The sequence below is a fragment of the Leucoraja erinacea genome, chromosome 24 (genome assembly GCF_028641065.1).
Source record: "Leucoraja erinacea ecotype New England chromosome 24, Leri_hhj_1, whole genome shotgun sequence".
NCBI classification, from domain to species: domain Eukaryota; kingdom Metazoa; phylum Chordata; class Chondrichthyes; order Rajiformes; family Rajidae; genus Leucoraja; species Leucoraja erinaceus.
The window spans coordinates 25,006,008-25,028,467 of NC_073400.1; the positions used below are offsets into that span (position 1 = coordinate 25,006,008).

At 47.3% G+C, this 22,460-nt stretch overlaps 2 protein-coding genes across 14 annotated transcripts in view; both read left to right on the forward strand.

Annotated features, from left to right (window-relative positions):
- LOC129708828 (transcriptional enhancer factor TEF-5-like) overlaps positions 1-22,460 on the forward strand; it is a 219,528-nt gene that overhangs the window by 196,289 nt on the left and 779 nt on the right. For all 13 annotated transcript variants that reach the window (XM_055654836.1, XM_055654839.1, XM_055654844.1 and 10 more), the window contains 5 exons: positions 12,660-12,721; positions 13,889-14,019; positions 14,483-14,656; positions 19,924-20,064; positions 20,621-20,773. In XM_055654836.1, coding sequence (XP_055510811.1) covers positions 12,660-12,721; positions 13,889-14,019; positions 14,483-14,656; positions 19,924-20,064; positions 20,621-20,773 — 661 coding nt within the window. The remainder of the gene's footprint in view (positions 1-12,659; positions 12,722-13,888; positions 14,020-14,482; positions 14,657-19,923; positions 20,065-20,620; positions 20,774-22,460) is intronic.
- Positions 1-22,460, forward strand: part of rpl10a (ribosomal protein L10a) — a 216,781-nt gene that overhangs the window by 30,751 nt on the left and 163,570 nt on the right. The gene's annotated exons all lie outside the window — the stretch shown is intronic.

The following is a 22,460-nucleotide window of genomic DNA, read 5'->3' on the forward strand; positions in this document are numbered from 1 at the left end:
CTTGTGACTGGGTCTATCTCAGACGGAGCATTTGGGCTGGCATGGATGAGTTGGGCCGAAGGGTCTTTTTCCATGCGGTGTGACTCTGAGACTATGACTGGAATGTCCGTAGTTTTAAAATTAATGTGTTCTGTCAGCTGGCATCTTCCCTCGTGAAGATTTGCATGAAAAATGATATATATTGTATTTTGATCCAATGTGGAATTCAATGCCACAGAAGGCTGTGGAGGCCGTCAATGAATATTTCTATGGGAGGGATTGATAGATTCTTGATGCGCACAAGTGTCAGGGGTTATGTGGAGAAGGCAGGAGAATGGGGTTGAGCGGGAAAGATAGATCAGCCATGATTGAATGGGGGAGTAGACTTGATGGGCCGAATGGCCTAATTCTGCACCTACAACTTATGAGCCTATGATGCAGTGTAATATCTGCTGATGCATACAGGTCACATTCTGACTGAGAGCATTTGGCTATTTGTTCTGCTTTTCTCATTGCCAAAGCCTGTGATTTTTTTTCGTACCAGATGTCTCCTCAGCCTGGGGAAACTATTAGCAATTTTAAACGTTTCGTGCCAGTATTGATGTGGTCCGTTCTGTTATTAATATGCTTCATTTTGTTCCAACATTCATCTGCCAAAAGTATCTCGTTCCCCTTTCAGATCTATGATCTCAGTTCCCGAGTGATGTCTTCTACTCCAAGCCCCCTACCTACCTCAATGATCAACCCCACGCACCCAATCCTTCCGTCAATGTCTCTCGGTTTTCTTCTCGGCCCTCCGTCCATTTAGGACTGAGATGAGGAAAAACATTTCCACCCAGAGACTTGTGAATCTGTGGAATTCTCTGCCACAGAAGGCAGTGGAGGCCTATTCACTGGATGTTTTCAAGGATGTTTTCAAGAGAGAGTTATGGGCCTGTCCATAGGCAACTACAGGCGATTAGTTTGTCGCCACATGTTTGCCGGTGGTCGCTGGGAGTCGTCTCCTCAGTCGAGCAAAAAGTCGTAGCGTTCTTTCTGGTCGCCGCTAAATTTTCAACATGTTGCAAAAATTTTCGGCAACGGTGGGTTTGACGGCAATGAGCGCAGCTTGATCTAGCTGTTGCCGTAGGTTGTCACCGGCTTTTTGGTGACCTGCTCTGACTATGACAGTCACCGGCAGTTACGTAAAAAATTGCCAAGTGGGACAGGCCCATTAGATTTAGCTCTTAGGGCTAACGGAATCAAGGGATACGGGGAGAAAGTGGGAACGGGGTGCTGATTTTTGATGATCAGCCACGATCATATTGCATGGCGGTGCAGGCTCGAAGGGCCGAATGGCCTACTCCTGCACCAATTTTCTATGTTTCTCTTCCCCTGAGAGTCCCTCTCGCAATTTTGATAACAAGCACTCTCTTCCTCAGTCTGGTCAGAAAATGGGTTTCTGACCAGGCCTCTGTTCAGAGGTTCCGACCAGTCTTCTCATTTGAGCAGATGGCCCCTACGCTTAATGTAGGATTTCTCCCCACTGCCCGCCACCGCATCCCATCTTTCTTTCTTTCCCCTTGACCTTCACTTCTCTCTGCGAACCTCCTCTACCTATCCCACCCCCCTTACTTTCGGGACGACCAAACTTAAGGGCCTGTCCCACTTGGGCGTGTGTCGTGACGCGTAATTGACGTCGCGTAAATTACGCGCAAATGACGCCCAAGTGGGACAGGCCCTTTAGTCTCGTGTTGAGTGTCCCATCGAATGCTAGAAACTAACCAAGCATGCAGCGGGCAAGGACACAAAGTCCTGGAGCAACTCAGCAGGTCAGGCAGCATCTCTGGAGAACATGGACGGGTGACGTTTTGGTCAAGATTCTTCAGACTGATTGTAGGGGGGGAGGGGGTGGGAAGAAGAGAGCTGGAGAAGGGGAGAGGAAGGAAACGTACAATGGGCACGTTTTCTTATTGATTCCCTACACCAAGGATCGGCAACCTACAGCCCCGGGCCGAATTTGGACCATAACCCAAAATCATCTGGCCCGCAGGCGGATTTTGTCCCCCATAATCATCCAGCCCGCCGAGCACCCCAAGCAGTGGCTGCAGGTTAATCCCCAAAACACGCATGTGTGCCGGTCAATTAGCCTCTATGAATTGCCACTGGTGTGTAGTTGGATATCGTAGAACTATTGTGATCAGTGGGCCGAATGTCCTCTCTCTATGCTGCATCTTTCATTCAATCCAGTTTAATTTTGTTTAGTTTATTGTCATGTGTACCGAGGTACTGTGAAAGACTTCTATTGCATACTATCCAGTCAGCGGAAAGATTATACACGATGCATTGAGCCAACCACCGTGTACAGATGCAGCATAGTTATGCCCCTGTCCCACTTAAGGGGCTGTCCCACTTAGGAGACCTGAACGGAAACCTCTGGAGACTTTGTGCCCCACCCAAGGTTTCCGTGCGGTTCCCGGATGTTCCCGGAGGTTTCTGTCAGTCTCCCTACCTGCTTCCACTACCTGCAACCTCCGGCAACCACCTGCAACCTCCGTGCACCGCAGAGCTTTCCGTTCAGGTTTCCTAAGTGAGACAGGGGCATTAGAGTAAGAAATGCCTCTGTTGGAGTAGCGGTTTAAAGAGTGAAGCGATTGCAATGGATGATGGCAGATCTGCTTCTGGGACCAGCACACAGAGAGACAATTTCAATCTGTTCTGGGCACCATGTTATAAGGAAAGATATTGTCAAGCTCGAAAGGGTTTAGAGATTTACGAGGATGTTGCCCCTGGGTCTGAGGATGTTGCCAGGACCAGAGGGTCTGAGCTCTAGGGAGAGGCTGAGTAGGCTGGGTCTCTATTTAATGGAGATTTGGCATGAAGCTTTCAAATATCCATTGGCACTGAGTTTAGTTTAGTTTATTGTCACGTCTACCGACATACAATGTGAAGAAGGTCATCAGTCTGAAGAAGGGTCTGGACCAGAAACGTCGCCTATTTCCTTCGCTCCATAGATGCTGCCTCACCCGCTGAGTTTCTCCAGCATTTTTGTCTACCTTCGATTTTTCCAGCATCTGCAGTTCTTTCTTAGACATACAGTGAAAAGCTTTTTGTTGCGTGCTAACCAGTCAGCGGAAACACTATACAGGATTACAATGGAGCCATCCACAGTGTACAGAAGCAGGATAAAGGGTATAATGTTCAGTGCAAGATAAAGTCCAATTAAACATGATCTGAGGGTCTCCAATGAGGTAGACAGTAGTTCAGGACCACTCTCGAGTTGATGGTAGAATGGTTCAGTGCCTGATAACAGCTGGGAAGAAACTGTCCCTGAATCTGGCGGTGTGCGTTTTCACACTCCTGTACCTCTTGCCTGATGTGAGAGGGATTGACCAGGTTGCGTCTCATCCTGGATTATGCTGCTGGCCTTGCCGGGGCAGTGTGAGGCGTGCGTTCTGGCTTTTTTGTTTTTTGGCGTCTATATACGTTCACTTCAGTGAATATGATTACAAGATGTGTTTATCACGGAAATGGGCAGAAGGAATGTGCCTTGCTCTGCTTTATTTCCGATTAGCGTAGCACTCTTTTATTCATTTCCACCTCTTTTGTTACCTCAAGATTGGTTCCCAGCTAAATGGTGAGCTCACATCATCAGCACATGTTAACCATCTGAACATGTAGTGGTTACATTTCTGCTGGGGCTCTCCTGAAAACCTGCTATCACTGTCCTCGCTGTAATAAAGTGAACATGCTGTGAGAATTCATCCAGGAAAATGTGTTTAAACAGGGCACAGATGTGTTGGAGAGCTTCCAGCGTTAGACTACTCCAGACTACTACAGGCACTGGGTTCAATAGATCTTGAGCAGTTCAATGTCCATAGTGGAAGGTGTACATTGGTTGGGTAGATAGATGGCGTCTGTTACGTTGAATGTCTATGGTCTTAGATGACCTTTGCCTGGGATTAGTATTTGCCTGAGGTTATATTTGACGGCACTTGCTATAGGGGTGAACTCAGGTGATATGTTTTATTTACAGTGGTAAGAAAGTCCAGGACCACATGGGGGCGCTGTCCCTCGTCGTCATGTGTGGTGGCTCTGGCGATCAAAGATCCTATAGTGAGCAAGATCGAGGGTCTGAGCTATAGGGAGAGGTTGAAGAGGCTGGGACCTATTCTTTGGAGCGCAGGAGGATGAGGGGTGATCTTATAGAAGTGTATAAAATCATGATAGGAATGGATTGGGTAGATGCACAGAGTCTCAAGCCCAGAGTAGGGGAATTGAGGACCAGAGGACATAGGTTTAAGGTGAAGCAGGAGGGATATCGACCAAACGCAGGCAAGTGGGACTGGTGTAGCTGGGATATGTTAGCCAGTGTGGGCAAGTTGGGCCGAAGGGTCTGTTTCCACACTGTATCATTCTATGACTCTATCTACGTTCTGCTGTAGCTGTCCCAGGTTTACAGCCAAGCTTGGGATAACTCCAAGGCTTTGCATATCTGGAAACACTTTTCTAGCATTTATTCTGCCTCGCCATTAATCCAATCTCACTTAAATCCTTCAACTGTGAAACTGCAATTATCTGCTCACAATCCTAGCTCTGATGAGGAAGTATCAAAGCCTGTTTCTGGTTAAGAACTGGTGATGGTCAACTGTTTCATTTCTAGGCGGGTTCCAATGTGCATGTGGTGCATCTAATACCCTCTGTATGGTCTCATGTATGGGTTTGTGGTCTGCTGCAATTCTCTGTTAATTTTACCAATAGCAGCTTTGTTTCTCAGCTTAGTTTAGTTTGGATTTGAGATATAGCACAGAAACAGGCCCTTCGGCCCACCGAGCCCACACCGACCAACAATCCCCGCACATTAACACTATTCTGCAAATACTAGGGACAATTTACACTTATGCAAAGCCAATTAACATACTAACCTGTTTGTCTGGAGTGTGGGAGGAAATGGAAGATCTCGGAGATAGCCCATGTGGTCACGGGGAGAACAGTAAACTCCATACAGACAAGAGTAAATCCCGACTACGGGTGCCGTCTGTACAGAGTGCTAACCAGTCAGCAGAAAGACTACATGTTTACAATGGAGCCATCCGCTGTATACAGGTACATGATAAAGGGAATAATGTTTGGTGCAAGATAAAGTGCAGTAAAGTTCAATTAAAGATAGTCCGAGGGTCTCCAGTGAGGTAGATAGTAGCTCATGACCGCTCTGTGGTTGTTGGTAGGATGGTTCAGTTGCCTGATAACAGCTGCAAAGAAACTGTCCCTGAATCTGGAGGTGTGCGTTTTTATTCCGACTTCAAAGAAATCCTTTGAAGAAATCAGAAGTACATCTGTCTGCTTGGTTCGGGAGAGAGCCTAATCATTAGACTAGTATTGAGTATAGAAGTTGGGAGGTCATGTTGCAGCTGTCCAAGACGTTGGTGAGGCCGCATTTAGAGTATTGTGTTATTTAGATGCTCAGAGTCTCATGCCCAGAGTCGGCGAACCGTGGACCAGAGGGCATATGTTCAAGGTGAAGGGGAAAAGATTTAATGGGAATCTGAGTGGGTAACATTTTCACACAAAGGGTGGTGGCTGAATGGAACAAGGAGGTAGAAGAGGCAGGGACTAAACAGTTGGATAGGTACATGGATAGGACAGGTTTCGAGGGATATGGACCAAACGCGGGCAGGTGGGACAAGTGCAGCTGGGACGTGTTGGCCGGTGTGGGCAAGTTGGGCCGAAGGGCCTGTTTTCACACTGTATCACTCTATGATCATGAAGGTAGAATAAATGAACAGGAGAGATAAACTGGCTGTTGGAATGAGAGGCAGATTCACGGAGGCTGGCACTGACATTGGGGTGGTTGGGCCAAAGAGGCGGAAAGGAACTCATCGCAGAGTTCTTGGCAAGTGAAAACTTTATCCCTGTATTTTTGTTTCTTCTTCTTCTTCTTCTTCTGGAAGGAAAGTGCCGCGGGTTGTTGGAAGAAGGCCCTGTGATGGAAATGATATGAAAGCTGTTTTCACTCATTGTGCCGGGGAGGAGCTCGTTCCTTGTCTGGTGCACTCAGCTGCAGTGTTTGAAATGCTGACCCTTTCTCAGATTACCAACATTTGACAGGGCGCTCGGTGTTCAGATGTGGCTTGGGGGCACTTTTGCCAGTGGGATTCTTCAGTGGAAACGTTTGCAGTGAACACTTCTGTACAATCTTCTGTTTTTGATGGCGTGATCGAGGCCCTGTCACACTCATTTGCCAATGAGTTGCCGGGTGTTATTCTTACGGCGTGGAAACAGGCTCTTCGGCTCACCGAGTCCGCTCTGAACCCGTGCGCAGGTGCGGTCATTACGTAGTCTACGTTCTCCCCGTGACTGCGTGGGTTTTCTCCGGGTGCTCCGGGTTTCATCCACCACTCCAAAGACGTGCAGGTTTGTAGGGTCGTTGTTTCCTATTTCCCAGACAGAGTAATGAAATTCTTACTCGCAGCAGCACAACGGAATATGTGAACATAGTACACTGGAATAAAATAAACACAAAAAATACAGATACCCACAAATATACACATATGTATAGTTAGACAAAAATGCTGGAGAAACTCAGCGGGTGCAGCAGCATCTATGGAGCGAAGGAAATAGGCAACGTTTCGGGACGAAACGTTGCCTATTTCCTTCGCTCCATAGATGCTGCTGCACCAGCTTAGTTTCTCCAGCATTTTTGTCTACCTTCGATTTTCCAGCATCTGCAGTTCCTTCTTGTACACATATGTATATATGTTAATGCATGTGTGTGTACATATATATGTACACATACACACACAACACACATATATATGTATACACTTTTTGTTTTTGTTTATTATATTGTTTACAGAGTACTATGTTCAAATATTCTGTTGTGCTGCTGCAAGTAAGAATTTCATTATACACACACACACGTACATATATACACATAAAAACATATATATATATATATATATATATATATATATATGTAAATAAAAACAATGTATATATTGTAAATGTATATAACAATAAATGTAACAATGTATATATGTAAATAAAAACAAACCAACAGACAATAATAGTGCAAAATGACAAAACCAATGTACCCAAGTCTATGTAGTCCAGTATTTATTTGGAGGTTGTAGTGTTTAATAGCTTAATATCTGTCCAGAAGAAGCAGTCTCTGACGTTACAGGTTACAGGCTCCTCTACCTTCTTCCCAAAGGCAGGAGTGCGATGAGAGCGTGGCCAGGTTGGTGTGGGTCTCTGCTGATGTCGAGGGAGAGTGAAGTGTGGGTTGCTGCAACACTCGGTGTGTTGCACTTGTCGCTTTACCTCCCCCCCTCGACTCCATTCAAGGACCCAAGCAGTCGTTCCAGGTGCGACAGAGGTTCACCTGCACCTCCTCCAACCTCACCTATTGCATCCGCTGCTCTAGATGTCAGCTGATCTACATCGGTGAGACCAAGCGAAGGCTTGGCGATCGTTTCGCCCAACACCTCCGCTCGGTCCGCATTAACCAACCTGATTTCCCGGTGGCTCAGCACTTCAACTCCCCCGCCCATTCCGAATCCGACCTATCTGTCCTGGGCCTCCTCCTCCTCAGCGGGTGCAGCAGCATCTATGGAGCGAAGGAAATAGGCATGAACATTGACTTCCCCAATTTCCGGTAGCCCTTATTGTCTCCTCCCCTTCTCAGCTCTCCCTCAGCCCTCTGGCTCCTCCTCTTCCTTTCTTCTTTCTGCCCCCCCCCACCTTACATCAGTCTGAAGAAGGGTTTCGGCCCCGAAACGTTGCCTGTTTCCTTCGCTCCATAGATGCTGCTGCACCCGCAGAGTTTCTCCAGCACTTTTGTCTACCTTCACACTACTTTGCCAGGTTTAGTTTAGTTTAGAGATACAGCGCGGAAACAGGCCCCTCGGCCCACCGAGTCCGCACCGACCCCCACACATTAACACTATCTACACACTCTAGGGACAATTTATATTGATACCAAACCAATTAACCTACAAACCTGTACGTCTTTGGAATGTGGGAGGAAACCGAAGATCTCGGAGAAAATACACGCAGGTCATGGGGAGAACGTACAAACTCTGTACAGGCCGCACCCATAGTCGGGATTGAACCCGGGTGTCTGGCGCTGTAAGGCAGCAACTCTACCACTGCGCCACCGTGCTGCCCAGGGACTTTAGGATTGAAGTAGAACAGGTCCCACGCTGCCACCATCAGGCCGCTTCTTCATCTTGCTGGAACTGACAAAAAAATTCTGTGGTGAATGTAAACTGCAAATGGTAAGCCTTTGATGTATGGAATTAATTGCACAGACCCGCTGTTGCAAGATGTGGAACAATGACTCCCTTCTTTACTATTGAACCGCTTGAGAATGCACAGAACGACAAGCGGTATCCATAACATAGCAACGATAGTTCCTCCCTCATTCCACCCCCCCCCTCCCTCCTCTCCACCACCCACCCCAATCTTCCCTCAACGTTAGGTAAAAGAACCATTCAATCCTCGCAAACTTTTTATGCTACAAAGTTCACCGAAGGAAGTTAACATTTTTAGTTTTAGTTTAGTTTAGAAGTACAGCACGGAATCAGGCCCTTCGGCCCACCGTATCCACACCGACCAGTGATCCCCCCCCCCCGTACAGTAACTATCCTACGCACACTAGGAACAGTTTACAATTCTTACCAAAGCCAATTAACCTATTAATCTGTACGTTTTTGGAGTGTGGGGGAAAACCAGAGCACCCGGAGGATACCCTCGTGGTCACGGGGAGAACATCGAAACATAGAAAATAGATGCAGGAGGAGGCCATTCGGCCCTTTGAGCCAGCACCATTCATTGTAATCGTGGCTGATCATCCACAATCAGTAACCTGTGCCTGCCTTCTCCCCATATCCCTTGATTCCGCTAGCCCTTAGAGCTCTATCCAACTCTTTTAAATTCATCCAGTGAATTGGCCTCCACTGCCTTCTGTGGGAGAGAATTCCACAAATTCACAACTCTCTGGGTGAAAATGTTTTTTTCTCATCTCACTTTTAAATGGCCTCCCCTTTATTCCTGGACTGTGGCCCCTGGTTCTGGACACCCCCAACATTGGGACAATTTTCCCTGCATCAGAAATATGTTTGCATCATTTATTTCCTGAGAGAATTATCTAAAAAACGATTTGATGCAAGATCAAAATGGCACACTCAAAATGATCACAATCAAACCCAGTCCTTTTATAATGTTATACGTTTCTATAGGATACCCTCTCATCCTTCTAAATTCCAAACACCGTACAATCAGCACCCGTGGTCAGGATTGAACTCGGGTCTCTGGCAACTCTACCGCTGCACCACATGCCGCCCCTTGTACCACTGTGCCGACTTAATTAAGTCAACGGAGACCTTCAAGGATGTGATAGCTGGTTTCCCAGAGCATGGGAGAGGAGAACAGAAATAGCTTCACGCGACAACAAACTACACTCAAACTCAAAAACCTACGCGGTCACGGGGGAGAAGGTACAAACTCCGTACAGACAGCACCCGTGGTCAGGATCGAACCCGAGCCTCTGGTGCTAAAAGGCAGCAACTTTGGCTCTGCGCCACCGCGCCGCTCCTCATTGCACGAGGAATATCATCGAGCGATTTCCAGATGCATTTCACATGAAGCTTTGCGGCGCTGTGGGTCACAAAACCTTTCACAGTGGTAACTTCAAATGTGCTGTGTGATATGGACTTGCTTGCTGGTATGTGTGGTTACGATGCTTCACAAGAACCATATCCCCGGGCTACAATGACATGGAACTCAATTACAGATGTTTCCCTGCATTTGCTTTCATCGTGTTGCTCTTAGCTTTGACATGTTCAACGTAAATTTGACGGTTGAATTGGTCGTACGGAGGTCAAAGGTAATGTAATGTAACCTCACCTACTGTATCTGATGTTCCAGCTGTGGACTCCTGTATATCTGCAAGACAAAGCGCAGGCTCGGCGGGCTTAAACTTACCTGTTGTTCAACACTTTAACTCCCCCTCCCATTCCCACACTGACCTTTCTGTCCTGGGTCTCCTCCGTTGTCAGAGTGAAGCCCAGCACAAATTGGAGGAACAGCACCTCATATTTCGCTTGGGCAGCTTACACCCCAGCGGTATGAACATTGACTTCTCTAATTTCAAGTAGCCCTTGCTTTCCCTCTCACTGCATCCCCTCCCCCTTCCCAGTTCTCCGACCAGTCTTACTGTCTCCGACAACATTTTATCTCTGTACCGCCCACTCCCCTGACATCAGTCTGAAGAAGAGTGTCAACCCGAAACGTCACCCATTCCTTCTCTCCAGAGATGCTGCCTGTCCCGCTGAGTTACTCCAGCATTTTGTGTCAACCTTCGATTTAAACCAGCATCTGCAGTTCTTTCTTACACATGTTAGCAAATATACTGTATGACTCTATGATTTAAGACAATAGGACTCACAAGGTCTGAGGTAGATGTAAGCATTTGTTCAGTGCGAGCTTTGTTCTAACCTTGTAGAGTTTGTGACATTGCTAGAGGGTGCACCTCTTCAAACCTGTTTCTATCTTTTTCCGTGGATGAATTGCAATCGGAAACGAGGAACATTTTGCTGAGTGGTAGCACCAGTTTTGCAGGGCGTCACTGTTCTGGGGCATTGTGTTCAAGGTCGTAGAGTGGCAGATCAGTAATGTGAGCACAACACCAATTATGCCGATCTTTGTAACGAGTTTTAGTTTTTTCGCTAGGCAGAGGTTCACTTGCACCTCCTCCAACCTCATCCACTGGGTCCGTTGTTCAAGATGTGGACTCTTATACATCAGCGAGACCAAACGCAGAATGAGCGTTCGTTTCGGGGAACACCTTCGCTCAGCCCACATGAAGCAACCTGATCTCCCGGTTGCTGGACACTTTCATTCTCCTTCCCATTCCCACACAGACCTTTCTGTCCTCGGTCTCCTCAGAATGAGGCTAAACGCAAATTGGAGGAACAGCATCTCATATTTCGCTTGGGCAGCTTACAGCCCAGTGGTATGAATATTGATTTCTCTCATTTCAGGTAGCCCCCGCATTCCCTCTCTCTCTCTATCCCTCCCCCACCCAAGTCGCACCAGCTTCTCGCTTTCACCCTACAAACACCCAAAGCCTGTTTCCTTTATCATCGTTACTTTTTTCATTTCATCTTTCATTCATTGTTCTTTCATTCATTGCTCTTTATCTCTCTGCATCATCGTCTATATCTCTCATAGAAACATAGAAATTAGGTGCAGGAGTAGGCCATTCGGCCCTTCGAGCCTGCACCGCCATTTAATATGATCATGGCTGATCATCCAACTCAGTATCCCGTACCTGCCTTTTCTCTCGTTTCCTTTATCCCTAATCAGTCTGAAGAAGGGTCTCGACCCGAAACATCACCCATTCCTTCTCTCCAGAGATGCTGCCTGTCCGCTGACTTACTCTAGCTTTTTGAGTCTTATCTTCGGTTTAAACCAGCACCAGCAGTTCCTGCTTACACATTTAACATACAAACCTGTACATCTTTGGAGGAAACCTGAGCACCCGGGTGAAAGCGCACGCAGGTCACGGGGAGAACGTACAAACTGCGTACAGACAGCACCCGTAGTCAGGATCGAACCCGGTTTTCTGGCACTGCAAGGGAGCAACTCTACCTCTGCGCCACCGTGCCGCCTTAGTTTGTAGGGAATGGGATAATGTAGTACTAGTGTGAACACGAGATCTATGTGCCAAAGGACCTGTTTCCATGCTCTATCTCTAAACTATGAACCCTGGAATATTGACGGTCTTCCTTATGCAAGGCACGGGTGATCTTTTTAATCCAGAAGTTGTTGGAGAGAAGGCAGGTACAGGATACTGAGTTGGATGATCAGCCATGATCATATTGAATGGCGGTGTAGGCTCGAAGGGCCGAATGGCCTACTCCTGCACCTATTTTCTATGTTTCTATGTTTAGCTTAGTGGCTCGAAATATGTAGAGTATGGGAGAAAACTCTCAGGATAGGTGATTCTTTGTGACGGTCGGTACAGTGAACAAGTATAGTATTCTGTACTCTATAGTACTCTATAAAGTTGAAAACCAGGTATTCAAATGTTTTGATTTTTTTAGAGTTTAATTGTATATTATTTGAATAATAAGTTAACGTGGTGATTTTATGGGGGGATATTTCAATGGAAAAAAATTGTTGATACGTGTAGCATTTTTTGTCGACAAACAAGTGTTGCTCAGCATTAATGATGAACGAATGCACAGATCAAACTATGGGCACCACCCTTCCATGGTCATCTGGCCATGATTTATTCTGGTCTGTTGCTACCTCCAGTAACACACCCCTCTCTACTGTCAGTCTGAAGAAGGGTTCCGATTCGAAACATCACCCATCCTTTTTCTCCAGAGATGCTGCCTGACCCGCTGAGTCGCTCCAGCACTCCAGTGTCTATCCCCAGCATCTTTAGGTGGATATGTACTGACTCGTTAATCCTGAGAGTTATTTCTGGGAGTTCTGGTTGCCTGAATGTGTGCAGCGCTGGTCTGCAATGTGTCACTACAACAGCCTTTCATTCAGCAAGGTGTAGGCTGGATTGGAGCACGGAGCACCTTGGCCATTTTGTTGAAGGACCGCGGTGTGATTCCCACTCTGCTCAACACCAGCGCTGCCCGAGCACACTAACCATGCATCATGTCTTGTTCCTGTTGCAGTGTGAAGCCCTTCGCCCAGCCATCGTATTCGATCCAGCCTCCAGTACCACCACCCATCACAAGTAAGTGCATCATCAGCCATTGAAAGCACATTGCTGTTGATAGCTGTGCCCGCACTGGAAGCACATATCCTAAGTGGCTCATCCTTTAGATTTTAGACATACAGCACGGATAACACAGGAAGATGAGATAGGGAGCAGCAGGATAGAATTAAATGGAAGGACGTGCTGGAGTTTTATGCCCCGTGGTAGTCAAAGTCAATCACCAGCATCAAAACGCTGGAGTAACTCAGCGGGTCGGTTGGCGTCTCTGGAGAAAAAGATAGATGACGTTTCAGGTCGGGTCTGAAGAAAGGTCCCGACCCAAAATGTCACATATCCATTTTCTCCAGAGATGCTGCCTGACCCGCTGAGTTACACCTACATTTTGTGTCTATCTTTGGCTTAAACCAGCATCTTAGAAACATAAAAACATAAAAATTAGGTGCAGGAGTAGGCCATTCGGCCCTTCGAGCCTGCACCGCCATTCAATATGATCATGGCTGATCATCCAACTCAGTATCCTGTACCTGTCTTCTCTCCATACCCCCTGATCCCTTTAGCCACAAGGGCCACATCTAACTCCATCTTAAATATAGCCAATGAACTGGCCTCAACTACCTTCTGTGGCAGAGAATTCCAGAGATTCACCACTCCCTGTGGGAAAAATGTTTTTCTCATCTCGTTCCTAAAAGATTTCCCCCTTATCCTTAAACTGTGACCCCTTGTTCTGGACTTCCCCAACATCGGGAACAATCTTCCTGCATCTAGCCTGTCCAACCCCTTAAGAATGTTGCAAGTTTCTATAAGATCTCCCCTCAATCTTCTAAATTCTAACGAGTATAAGCCAAGTCTATCCAGTCTTTCTTCATATGAAAGTTCTGACATCCCAGGAATCTTAAACCGGCAATTCCTTTTTATTACATTAAATGTTGCAGCAAAGACTACAGCGAGATAACTATGTCTGACCAGATTGTTACTCCGTCTTCCTTAAGGCTCTCATGCGCTGAGGTACTTACTAGTCAGGCCGATTCCTTGCAACTTGATATCCAACTTCCTATTGATATTTCAGCACTTTATTGGGTGGGTGCTTGGGGGAGGTTTAACCCTGTTGAATCAAAGGCTTTTCTTCCAACGTGGTCCACTGAGTCAAACCTTGGGGCTTGTCTTGTTGCTTTGTTTCTTCTGCAGGCTACGAACCCTTGGGCCCTCTCACACCTCCTGCCACTATCCCAGTGTGGCAGGACCGAACCATTGCCTCCTCCAAACTCAGGCTGCTGGAGTACTCTGCCTTTGTGGAAGTGCAGAGAGACCCAGAGACGGTAAGGATACCTCCTCAGATCATCTTTCCCTCTCGCTTGGCTCACATGGGTTGGAAAGGCTCCAGTTTCTGTTTGTTTCATAAGTTCGTTAGACACAGGAGCATCAATTGGCCATTGCCCATCGGGTCTGCTCCATCATTCGACCATGGCTGGCCTATCTTTCCCATCAGACAAAGGAGCTGAATCAGGCCATTTGGCCCATCGGGACTTCTCCGCCATTCAATCATGGCTGATCTAATTTTCCCATAAGACATAGGAGCAGAATGAGCCATTCAGCCCATCGACCCTGCCATTCCATCACCGTTCCCTCTCAACCCCATTCTCGAGCCTTCTCATAAGTTTTGACACCCGGACTAATCAAGAACCGCTTTAAAAACACCCAATGACTTGGCAGATGTCAGATAATCTTTGGAGGCTCAGTACAAAGGAATGAAACCTAACCCAGGCATCTCTTTATTTGCAGTATAACAAACACCTCTTCGTACACATTGGGCAGACAAACCCATCCTACAACGACCCGCTCCTGGAGGCTGTGGACATCCGTCAGATCTACGACAAATTCCCAGAGAAAAAGGGAGGGCTAAAGGAATTGTTCGAGAAAGGACCACAGAACGCTTTCTTCTTAGTGAAGTTCTGGGTAAGAACTATTTCTCATCTCTCTCTCTCACTCTCTTCTCACATGCTCTATGTTGTTGAGAAACACATAAACAGCAGCCAAAATGTTCCAACACTCCTTCATGTCCCAGCATCCCAGCATTTATTTTGCACAGTGGCGCAGCAGTAGAGTTGCTGCCTTACAGCGCCAGAGACCCGGGTTCAATACTGACCACAGGTGCTGTCCATACAGAGTTTTATGTTCTCCCCGTGACCTGCGTGGGTTTTCTCCAGGATCTCAGGTTTCCTCTCACACTCCAAAGACTTACAGGTTTGTAGGTTAATTGGCTTGGTGTGAGTGTAAAATTGTCCCTAGTGTGTGTTGGATAATGTAAGTGTGTGAGGATCGCTGGTTGGTGATTTTAAATTTTACAAATATACCAAGCAAATTAGCCGACAAACATGTCCGTCTTTGGAATGTAGGAGGGAACCGTAGATCCAGGAGAAAACCCACGTAGGTCACGGGGAGAACGTACAAACTCCATACCGTCTGGCGCAGCAGTAGAGTTGCTCCCTTATAGCACCAGAGACCCGGTACGTTTTCCCTGTGACCACGTGGGTTTTCACCGAGTGTTTCGGTTTTCTCGCGCGCTCCAAAGAAGTACAGGTTTGTCGGTTAATTGGCTTCTGTAAATTGTAAATTGGCTTCTGTAAATTGGCTAATGTAAATTGTAAATTGTCCCCAGTGTGTAGGATTGCTAGTGTACAGGGTGATTGCTGGTCGAAGCGGACACAGTGGGCCAAAGGGCCTGTTTCCATGTTGTATCTCTATAAAGTCTAAAGTTTAACCAACCAGCACCAGAAGAGCTGCAGAGGTTCGACACCACTTCTCATGCAGTAAGGGATGAGCAAACATGCTGGTGTTAGCTCATCCCTTACATCCCTGCAAACACAAGGATCTGCAGATGCTGGTTTACAAAAAGAGACACAAAGACCTGCAGTAACCCAGTGGGCCAGGCTGGGCCGGGCCAGGCAGCATCTCTGAAGAACATGCATAGGTGACGTTTCGGGTCAGGATCTTTCTTCAGGCCTTGTTTCAGGTCGGGATGTTTCTTCGTTGACTATGTTTGTGACACGCCCATTGAAATAAATTATTAACAAGGTCAGAAGTTCCCTAAGTGTGTGTGTCCATTGTGCTTCAGCCCGTTATCTTGGGACCATCCTGGCTTTATTCATTGGCGGCACTTCTCCAATTACATGTGGGAGTCATCAGCTCCACACAGTACATCTTTGATGTTTGCTGCTTTATACATATGGTGGATACGAAACAGATGGAACTTAAGCAAAATATTTATCATTCAAAATCTGCCTGATCAAAAGATAGTGTTATAGAAAAGCCCATATAAGTAAAAAAAAAACCACATGTGCTAAGCTGGATCAAGATGCCAGGTTTATTGCATCTTTTTAAATTATGGAAGTCATTCTGAGAAACGATACATGTATGTATGGCAGAGTTGCCATGGTAACAAAGTGTTTTTAGACAACATCTTTGCTGCTGCTGCCAGGAATTTACGTTAATCTCTGTGTCAGCACTGTAAGCAATCTAAAAGATATGAAGATCTCAATAATAGTCTACCCATTGGCACATCTTGCAACCTTGTCAACATTTATTGCAATCAGTCTGAAGAAGGGCCCTGACCCACACTGCCACCCGTCCGTGTCCTGGTGAGATGTTGCCTGGCCCGCTGAGTTACTTCAGCATTTTGAATTGAATTGAATTGAATAACCTTTAATAATCCTTTACAGGAAATTACAGTGCCACAACAGCTCCAAGACAGACATAACACCGCACATTTCCTCAGATAGCTTCTCATACTTAATAAGTTAAAATACAATGAATGAATACTAAAAAAAATCCAAAATTATTTTTGTGCATTATAAAACCTTATAGCAGCTGGTATACAAGACTTCCTATATCTCTCCGTTTTGCACATTGGTGCAATCAGTCTCTGACTGAAGATGCTGCTCTTGATCACCTTCAGGGCGTGGAGTGGGTGAGTGGGGTTGGTCATTATTGAACCTAGTTTGTTCAGAGTTCTGGCCTCTGCCACCTGCTGGACCGTTAGTTGCTCAGCCCCGACCACTGAGCCGGCCTTCCTGATCAGCTTGTCTAGTCTGTTTTTGTCCGCTATGCGGACGCCTTCTCCCCAACAGGCCACAGCAAAAAACAGAGCACTGGCCACCACTGAATGGTAGACACTGCACAGTAGGGGTTGGCAGATGTTGAATGACCTTAGCCTCCTTAAAAAAAATACAGTCGACTTTGTCCCTTCCTGTACACCGCCTCCATATGACTCTTCCAGTCCAGCTCACTGTCAAGCTGCACACCAAGGTACCTGTGGTTGGCGACCACCTCCACCTCAGTGCCCCTGATGGTGATTGGTGTTGGTTGAGTCCTCCTCCTGCCCCTCCTGAAATCCACAACTATCTCCTTCGTTTTTGTGGTGTTGAGATGGAGGTCATTGTGTGCACTCCACTCCACAAAGTTGTTAATTGTGTCTCTATACTCCTCCTCATTGCCTCCTTTGATGAGGCCGACAACAGCTGTGTCATCTGAAAATTTCTGCAAAAAGCAGCTGTTGGTGTTATATTGGCAATCCGCTGTGTAGATGGTGAACAGGGATGGAGGTTTTGTGTCTTTCTATAGTATGAATAATCTAACTGCTAAATTCCCAAGTTCACATGTTATAGTAGTCCTAGGCCATTCGGCCCATCGAGTCTACTCCGATTCAGTCAGGCTGATCTCTGCCTCCTGTTCCCATTTTCCTGCCTTCTCTCCATAACCCTTGACACCCGTTCCAATCAAGAATTTGTCTTTCTCTGCCTTAGAAATATCCACCGATGGCCTCCACACCCCTCTGTTTATAAATGTGTACTTACGTGGCAATGAGTTCCACAGATTAACTACCCTCGGTCTGAAGAAGTTCCTCCCCACCTCCTTTCTAAAAGAGAGCCCTTTAATTCTGCAGCTATGACCTCTGGTCCTAGACTCTCCGACCAGTGGAAACATCCTTTCCACATCTACTCTATCTATGCCTTTCATTATAAACTCCAGCAACATGCTCATCATATGCTAAAAGCCCTGACCCACGGTACAAGTTAATTCCAAGAGCTCTCTCGAGTTTAATCAAACTCGTGGTAAGCACGGAGAATGAACGTAGCGGGGACGTCTCTTTGCGGCTCATAACGCTAACGGGCAGGTACTCGGGAAGACTCGCTAACGGCAGGTAAGCACGGGAAGACTCGTGAAGATTTTTCAACATGTTGAAAAATGTCTACGAGAGCCCCGAGTACCGACGAGTGGCCATTACCGTAAATCTCCGAGTTCGAATCAGGACAAACTTGGGAGAGCTCTTGGAATGAACTCTTTACCCACTCATTCCTGGAATCATTCTTGTAAACCTAGTTGTGGCAGTTGTTTCTTTCTCAGCATCACATGGATGCTTGAGGTACCCTGTCCCTTATAGCTATGCCTACTCAGAGCAAGTTGTGTTCCCCTTCCCTTGTCCTTGAGGTTGATGGGGACTTCGATCTTTTAGCTTGAAAACACGAGAAACTGCAGATGTTGGAATCTAGAGCCTAACACAAAGTGCTGGAGGAACTCAGCGACATCTGTGGAGGAAATGGTCAGATGATGTTTGGGGTCGGAACTCTTCTTCAGCAGTTTGGGGGGGGGGGGGGGGGGGGGGGGGGGAGAAAGATGGAAGACAGAGAGGGGGCGGGTTTGTTCTGTCTGACCTGCGTGCTGTTAAACCAGTTCTGTGTGATTATCAACCAGGTTGAAACCACTGGTTGTATGGAGAGTGAAACTACACAGCTGCAAGACTTCCCTGTCAGGTAGCAGAACTACAGGTAAACCTTGTTACCTGTGATGCAAGGATGAGGTGGATAAAGAAGGACAGTTTATTCTGGATACCACAGAGGAGGCAAAAATCCAAGGATTTTTTTCAGAAACATTTGGCTGATGAAGTGGGATATGTTACGACGCGAGGCAATGAAAATGTGGAATCAGTAGATTCCTCCTATAGATGTTCTTGCTTTGGATATGTGAGCAATATGTCATAGCGAGGAGCATAATGTCTTGCCTTTGAAGAACATAGAAACATGGAGTCATACAGCAGGCAATGAGCGCTTTGTATAATGGAGTCCGTCAAGTGTTAAGCATTGCCGTTATCCCTACACTAATCCCATTTCATTTTCCGCAAATTTCCATCAACTCGCCCCACATTCTTCCACCATCTCACGCCGGGGATGATTTATAGTTGTCCATTGTTCCAGGAGCAGAATTTGGCCGTTCGGCCCATCGAGTCTACTCCGCCATTCAATCATGGCTGATCTATCGTTCCCTCTCAACCCCATTCTCCTGCCTTTGCCCCGTAACCCCTGACACCCGTACGAATAAAGAATCTTGTCAATCTCCTCCTTACGAAATGTGGCCCCGCGGAGATCCGACAGGTTGTTCTGGAGGCAGCCCTTTGGTTTGCACTGCCTGAGACAACGACGACACTCCTTGCAAAACAGTCGCAGCAACTGGGCGTCAGGAACAGGCGGCTGCAGACAGCAATTGTGGCTGCAAGGATGCTGTGGGAGGCCACAACAAAGCAGAGGCCAGGAGAACATAATCTGGCCAGTTGTTCCCACTGTGCTCCTGCTGAGTGTCCTTCCCTTTTACAACGGAGTTTGTACCTTCTCCCCGTGACTTGCATGGGTTTTCTACGAGGTCTTCGGTTTCCTCCCACACTCCAAAGACGTACAGGTCGTAGGTTAATTGGCTTGGTATAAGTGTAAATGGTCCCTAGTGTGTGCAGGATAGTGCTAGTGTGCGGAGATCGCTGGTCGGTACGGACTCGGTGGGCCGAAGGGCCTGTTTCTGCGTATCTCTGGAACTCAAAACTAAAAAATATAAGGTGTTACATAAATACAAATTGGTGCTGGTAGTTTTAGTTTAGGGATACTGGGTGGAAACAAGCCCACCGATACCGCCGTGACCAGCGATCACCCGCACACTAGCCCTATCCGACACGCTGGGGACAATTTTACCGAAGCCAATTAACCTACAAACCCGCACGTCTTTGGAATGTGTGAGGAAACCAGAGCAGCTGGGGAAAACCCACGTGGTTACAGGAAGAATGTACAAACTCCGTCCAGGCAGCATCCACAGTCAGGATCAAACCTGGGTCTCTGGTGCCGCAAGGCCACTGCACCAACGTCCCGCCCAGTCCTATTTAATTCTGTGTATTGTTTCCCCAGGCGGACCTGAACAGCAACATCCAGGATGGACCTGGGGCCTTTTATGGCGTCAGCAGCCAATACACTAGCTCTGAGAACGTGACCATAACTTGCTCCACGAAGGTCTGCTCCTTTGGAAAACAAGTGGTAGAGAAGGTGGAGGTGAGTGGCCCCTCTAGAAACGTTACTGGAAACACAAGGTTAGACTCCAGTTAAGAGGTGTTGCAGAAGACATCAAAAGATATTGAACGTTGGCATTGACGGCCTGCTGAGCCTCACAGTTGGGGAAGGGGTGGCAACAGTTCCTTAAGGGATTCTGTTAGTGTCAGGTTTTGGCATTGAGGCTGCACTTACTCTGCAGTGGGAGATCCTGCAGTGGAATGCTGAGCTAGGATGCCTTATGTGTCATGTGTATGTGAAGCCAGAAGGCTTCCCGACAGGACAGGCCGCAGGGAACTGCAGGCCAGACCGGGGAACCGCAGAGCTCCCCATCCCACACGCGGTGGGCCAGGGACGGGCCCGGTACTCACGCCACCTTCATGCTGCTCGTTCTCTCTGCTCCCGTGACCGGAAGCACACGCCACTTGGCGCTATCTTGTTGGCGGGAGTGGGGGGGGTAGTGCAATGGTAGTCTCAGACCAAGTCCACTATATAGAGGTCAGTTGTTACAAGGATTTACTGTATAATAAATTATTTCATTCCAAATCTTCACCCACAGACAGAATATGCCCGACTAGAGAACGGAAGGTTTGTATATCGGATCCATCGCTCCCCAATGTGTGAATACATGATCAACTTCATCCACAAACTCAAGCATTTACCAGAGAAGTACATGATGAATAGTGTGCTAGAGAACTTCACCATCTTGCAGGTAAATAGCAGCATGGCACTGAGGACACATGGGGAGGGAGAATTACACTGTGGGAAAGAACTGCAGATACCTGTTTAAATCGAAGGTAGACGCAAAATGGTGGAATAACTCAACGGGACAGGCAGCATCTCTGGAGAGAAGGAATGGGTGACATTTCGGGTCGACACCCTTCTTCACACTGATGTCAGGGGAGTGGGCGGGCCAGATATAGAATGTAGTCGGAGACAGTAAGACTGGTGGGAGGACTGGGAAGGGGGAGGGGATGGAGAGAGTGGGCAAGCAAGGGCTATTTGAAGTTAGAGAAGTCAATGTTCATACCGCTGGGGTGTAAACTGCCCAAGCGAAATATGAGGTGCAGTTCCTCCAATTTGCGCTGGGCCTCACTCTGACAATGGAGGAGGCCCAGGTCAGAAAGGTCAGATTAGGAATTGGAGGGGGAGTAAAAGTGCTGAGCAACCGGGAGATCAGGTAGGTTAAGGCGGACTGAGCGGAGGTGTTCAGCGAAATGATCGCCGAGCCTGAACTTGGTCTTGCCGATATACAGGAGTTGACACCTGGAACAGCGGATACAGTAGATGAGGTGGGAGGAGGTGCAAGTGAACTTTGGCCTCACCTGAAAAGATTGTCGGGGTCCTTGGATGGAGTCGAGGGGGGAGGTAAAGGGACAGGTGTTGCATCTCCTGTGGTTGCAGAGGAAAATACCTGGGGAGCGGCTGGTTTGGGTGGGAAGGGACGAGTTGACCAGGGAGTTGCGGAGGGAACATCCTCTGCGGAAAGCAGAAAGGGGTGGAGATGGGAAGATATGGCCAGTATTGGGATCCCGTTGGAGGTGGCGAAAGTGTTGGAGGATTCTATGCTGTATACGACAGGTGATGGGGTGGAAGGTGAGGACAAGGGGTAGTCTGTCCTTGTTGCGAATGGGGGGAGGGGGAGCAAGAGCGGAGCCGCGGGATATCGAGGAGACCCCAGTGAGAGCCTCATCTATAATGGAAGAGGGGAACCCCCGTTTCCTAATGAATGAGGACATCTCTGATGCACCTCATCCTGGGCGAAGATGCGGCGTAGACGGAGGAATTGTGAGTAGGGGATAGAGTACAGGAAGCAGGGTGGGAGGAGGTGTAGTACAGAAAGCTATGGGAGTCAGTGGGTTTGTAGTAGATGTCAGTACAAACCCACAAAGTGTGAAGCTGCAGTTTGTACATCTTTACCTCCGACGATGGAGAGGTACATTTGGTCCAAAAGACAAAGGCAGCCTAAGACATTTGTGGAATAGAAAGCAAGCAGGAGAGGACTCAAGAAGGGAATTAGTGGAACCAAAGGAAGCCATGAAATCTCCATGTTAAATCAGATTTTTTTTAAAAATCTCAGCATTTTATGCATATTAAAGTGAGCGAGTATCGATGGGGAAGGTCGATCAACTCAATAATTAATGAAGGGACGGAGTTTGAGTATGTTGGGGAGGTATTAAAGTAGTACTTTCCATCGGTATTCACCAAGGAGAAGGGTATAGTTTAGTTTAATTTAGTTTAGAGATACAGCGTGGAACCAGGCTCTTCGGCCCACCGAGTCCGTGCTGACCAGTGATCTCCGCACACTAACGGTATCCTACACACACTAGGGAAAATTTACAATTATACCAAGCCAATTAACCATCAAACCTGTACGTCTTTGGAGTGTGGAGATCCCG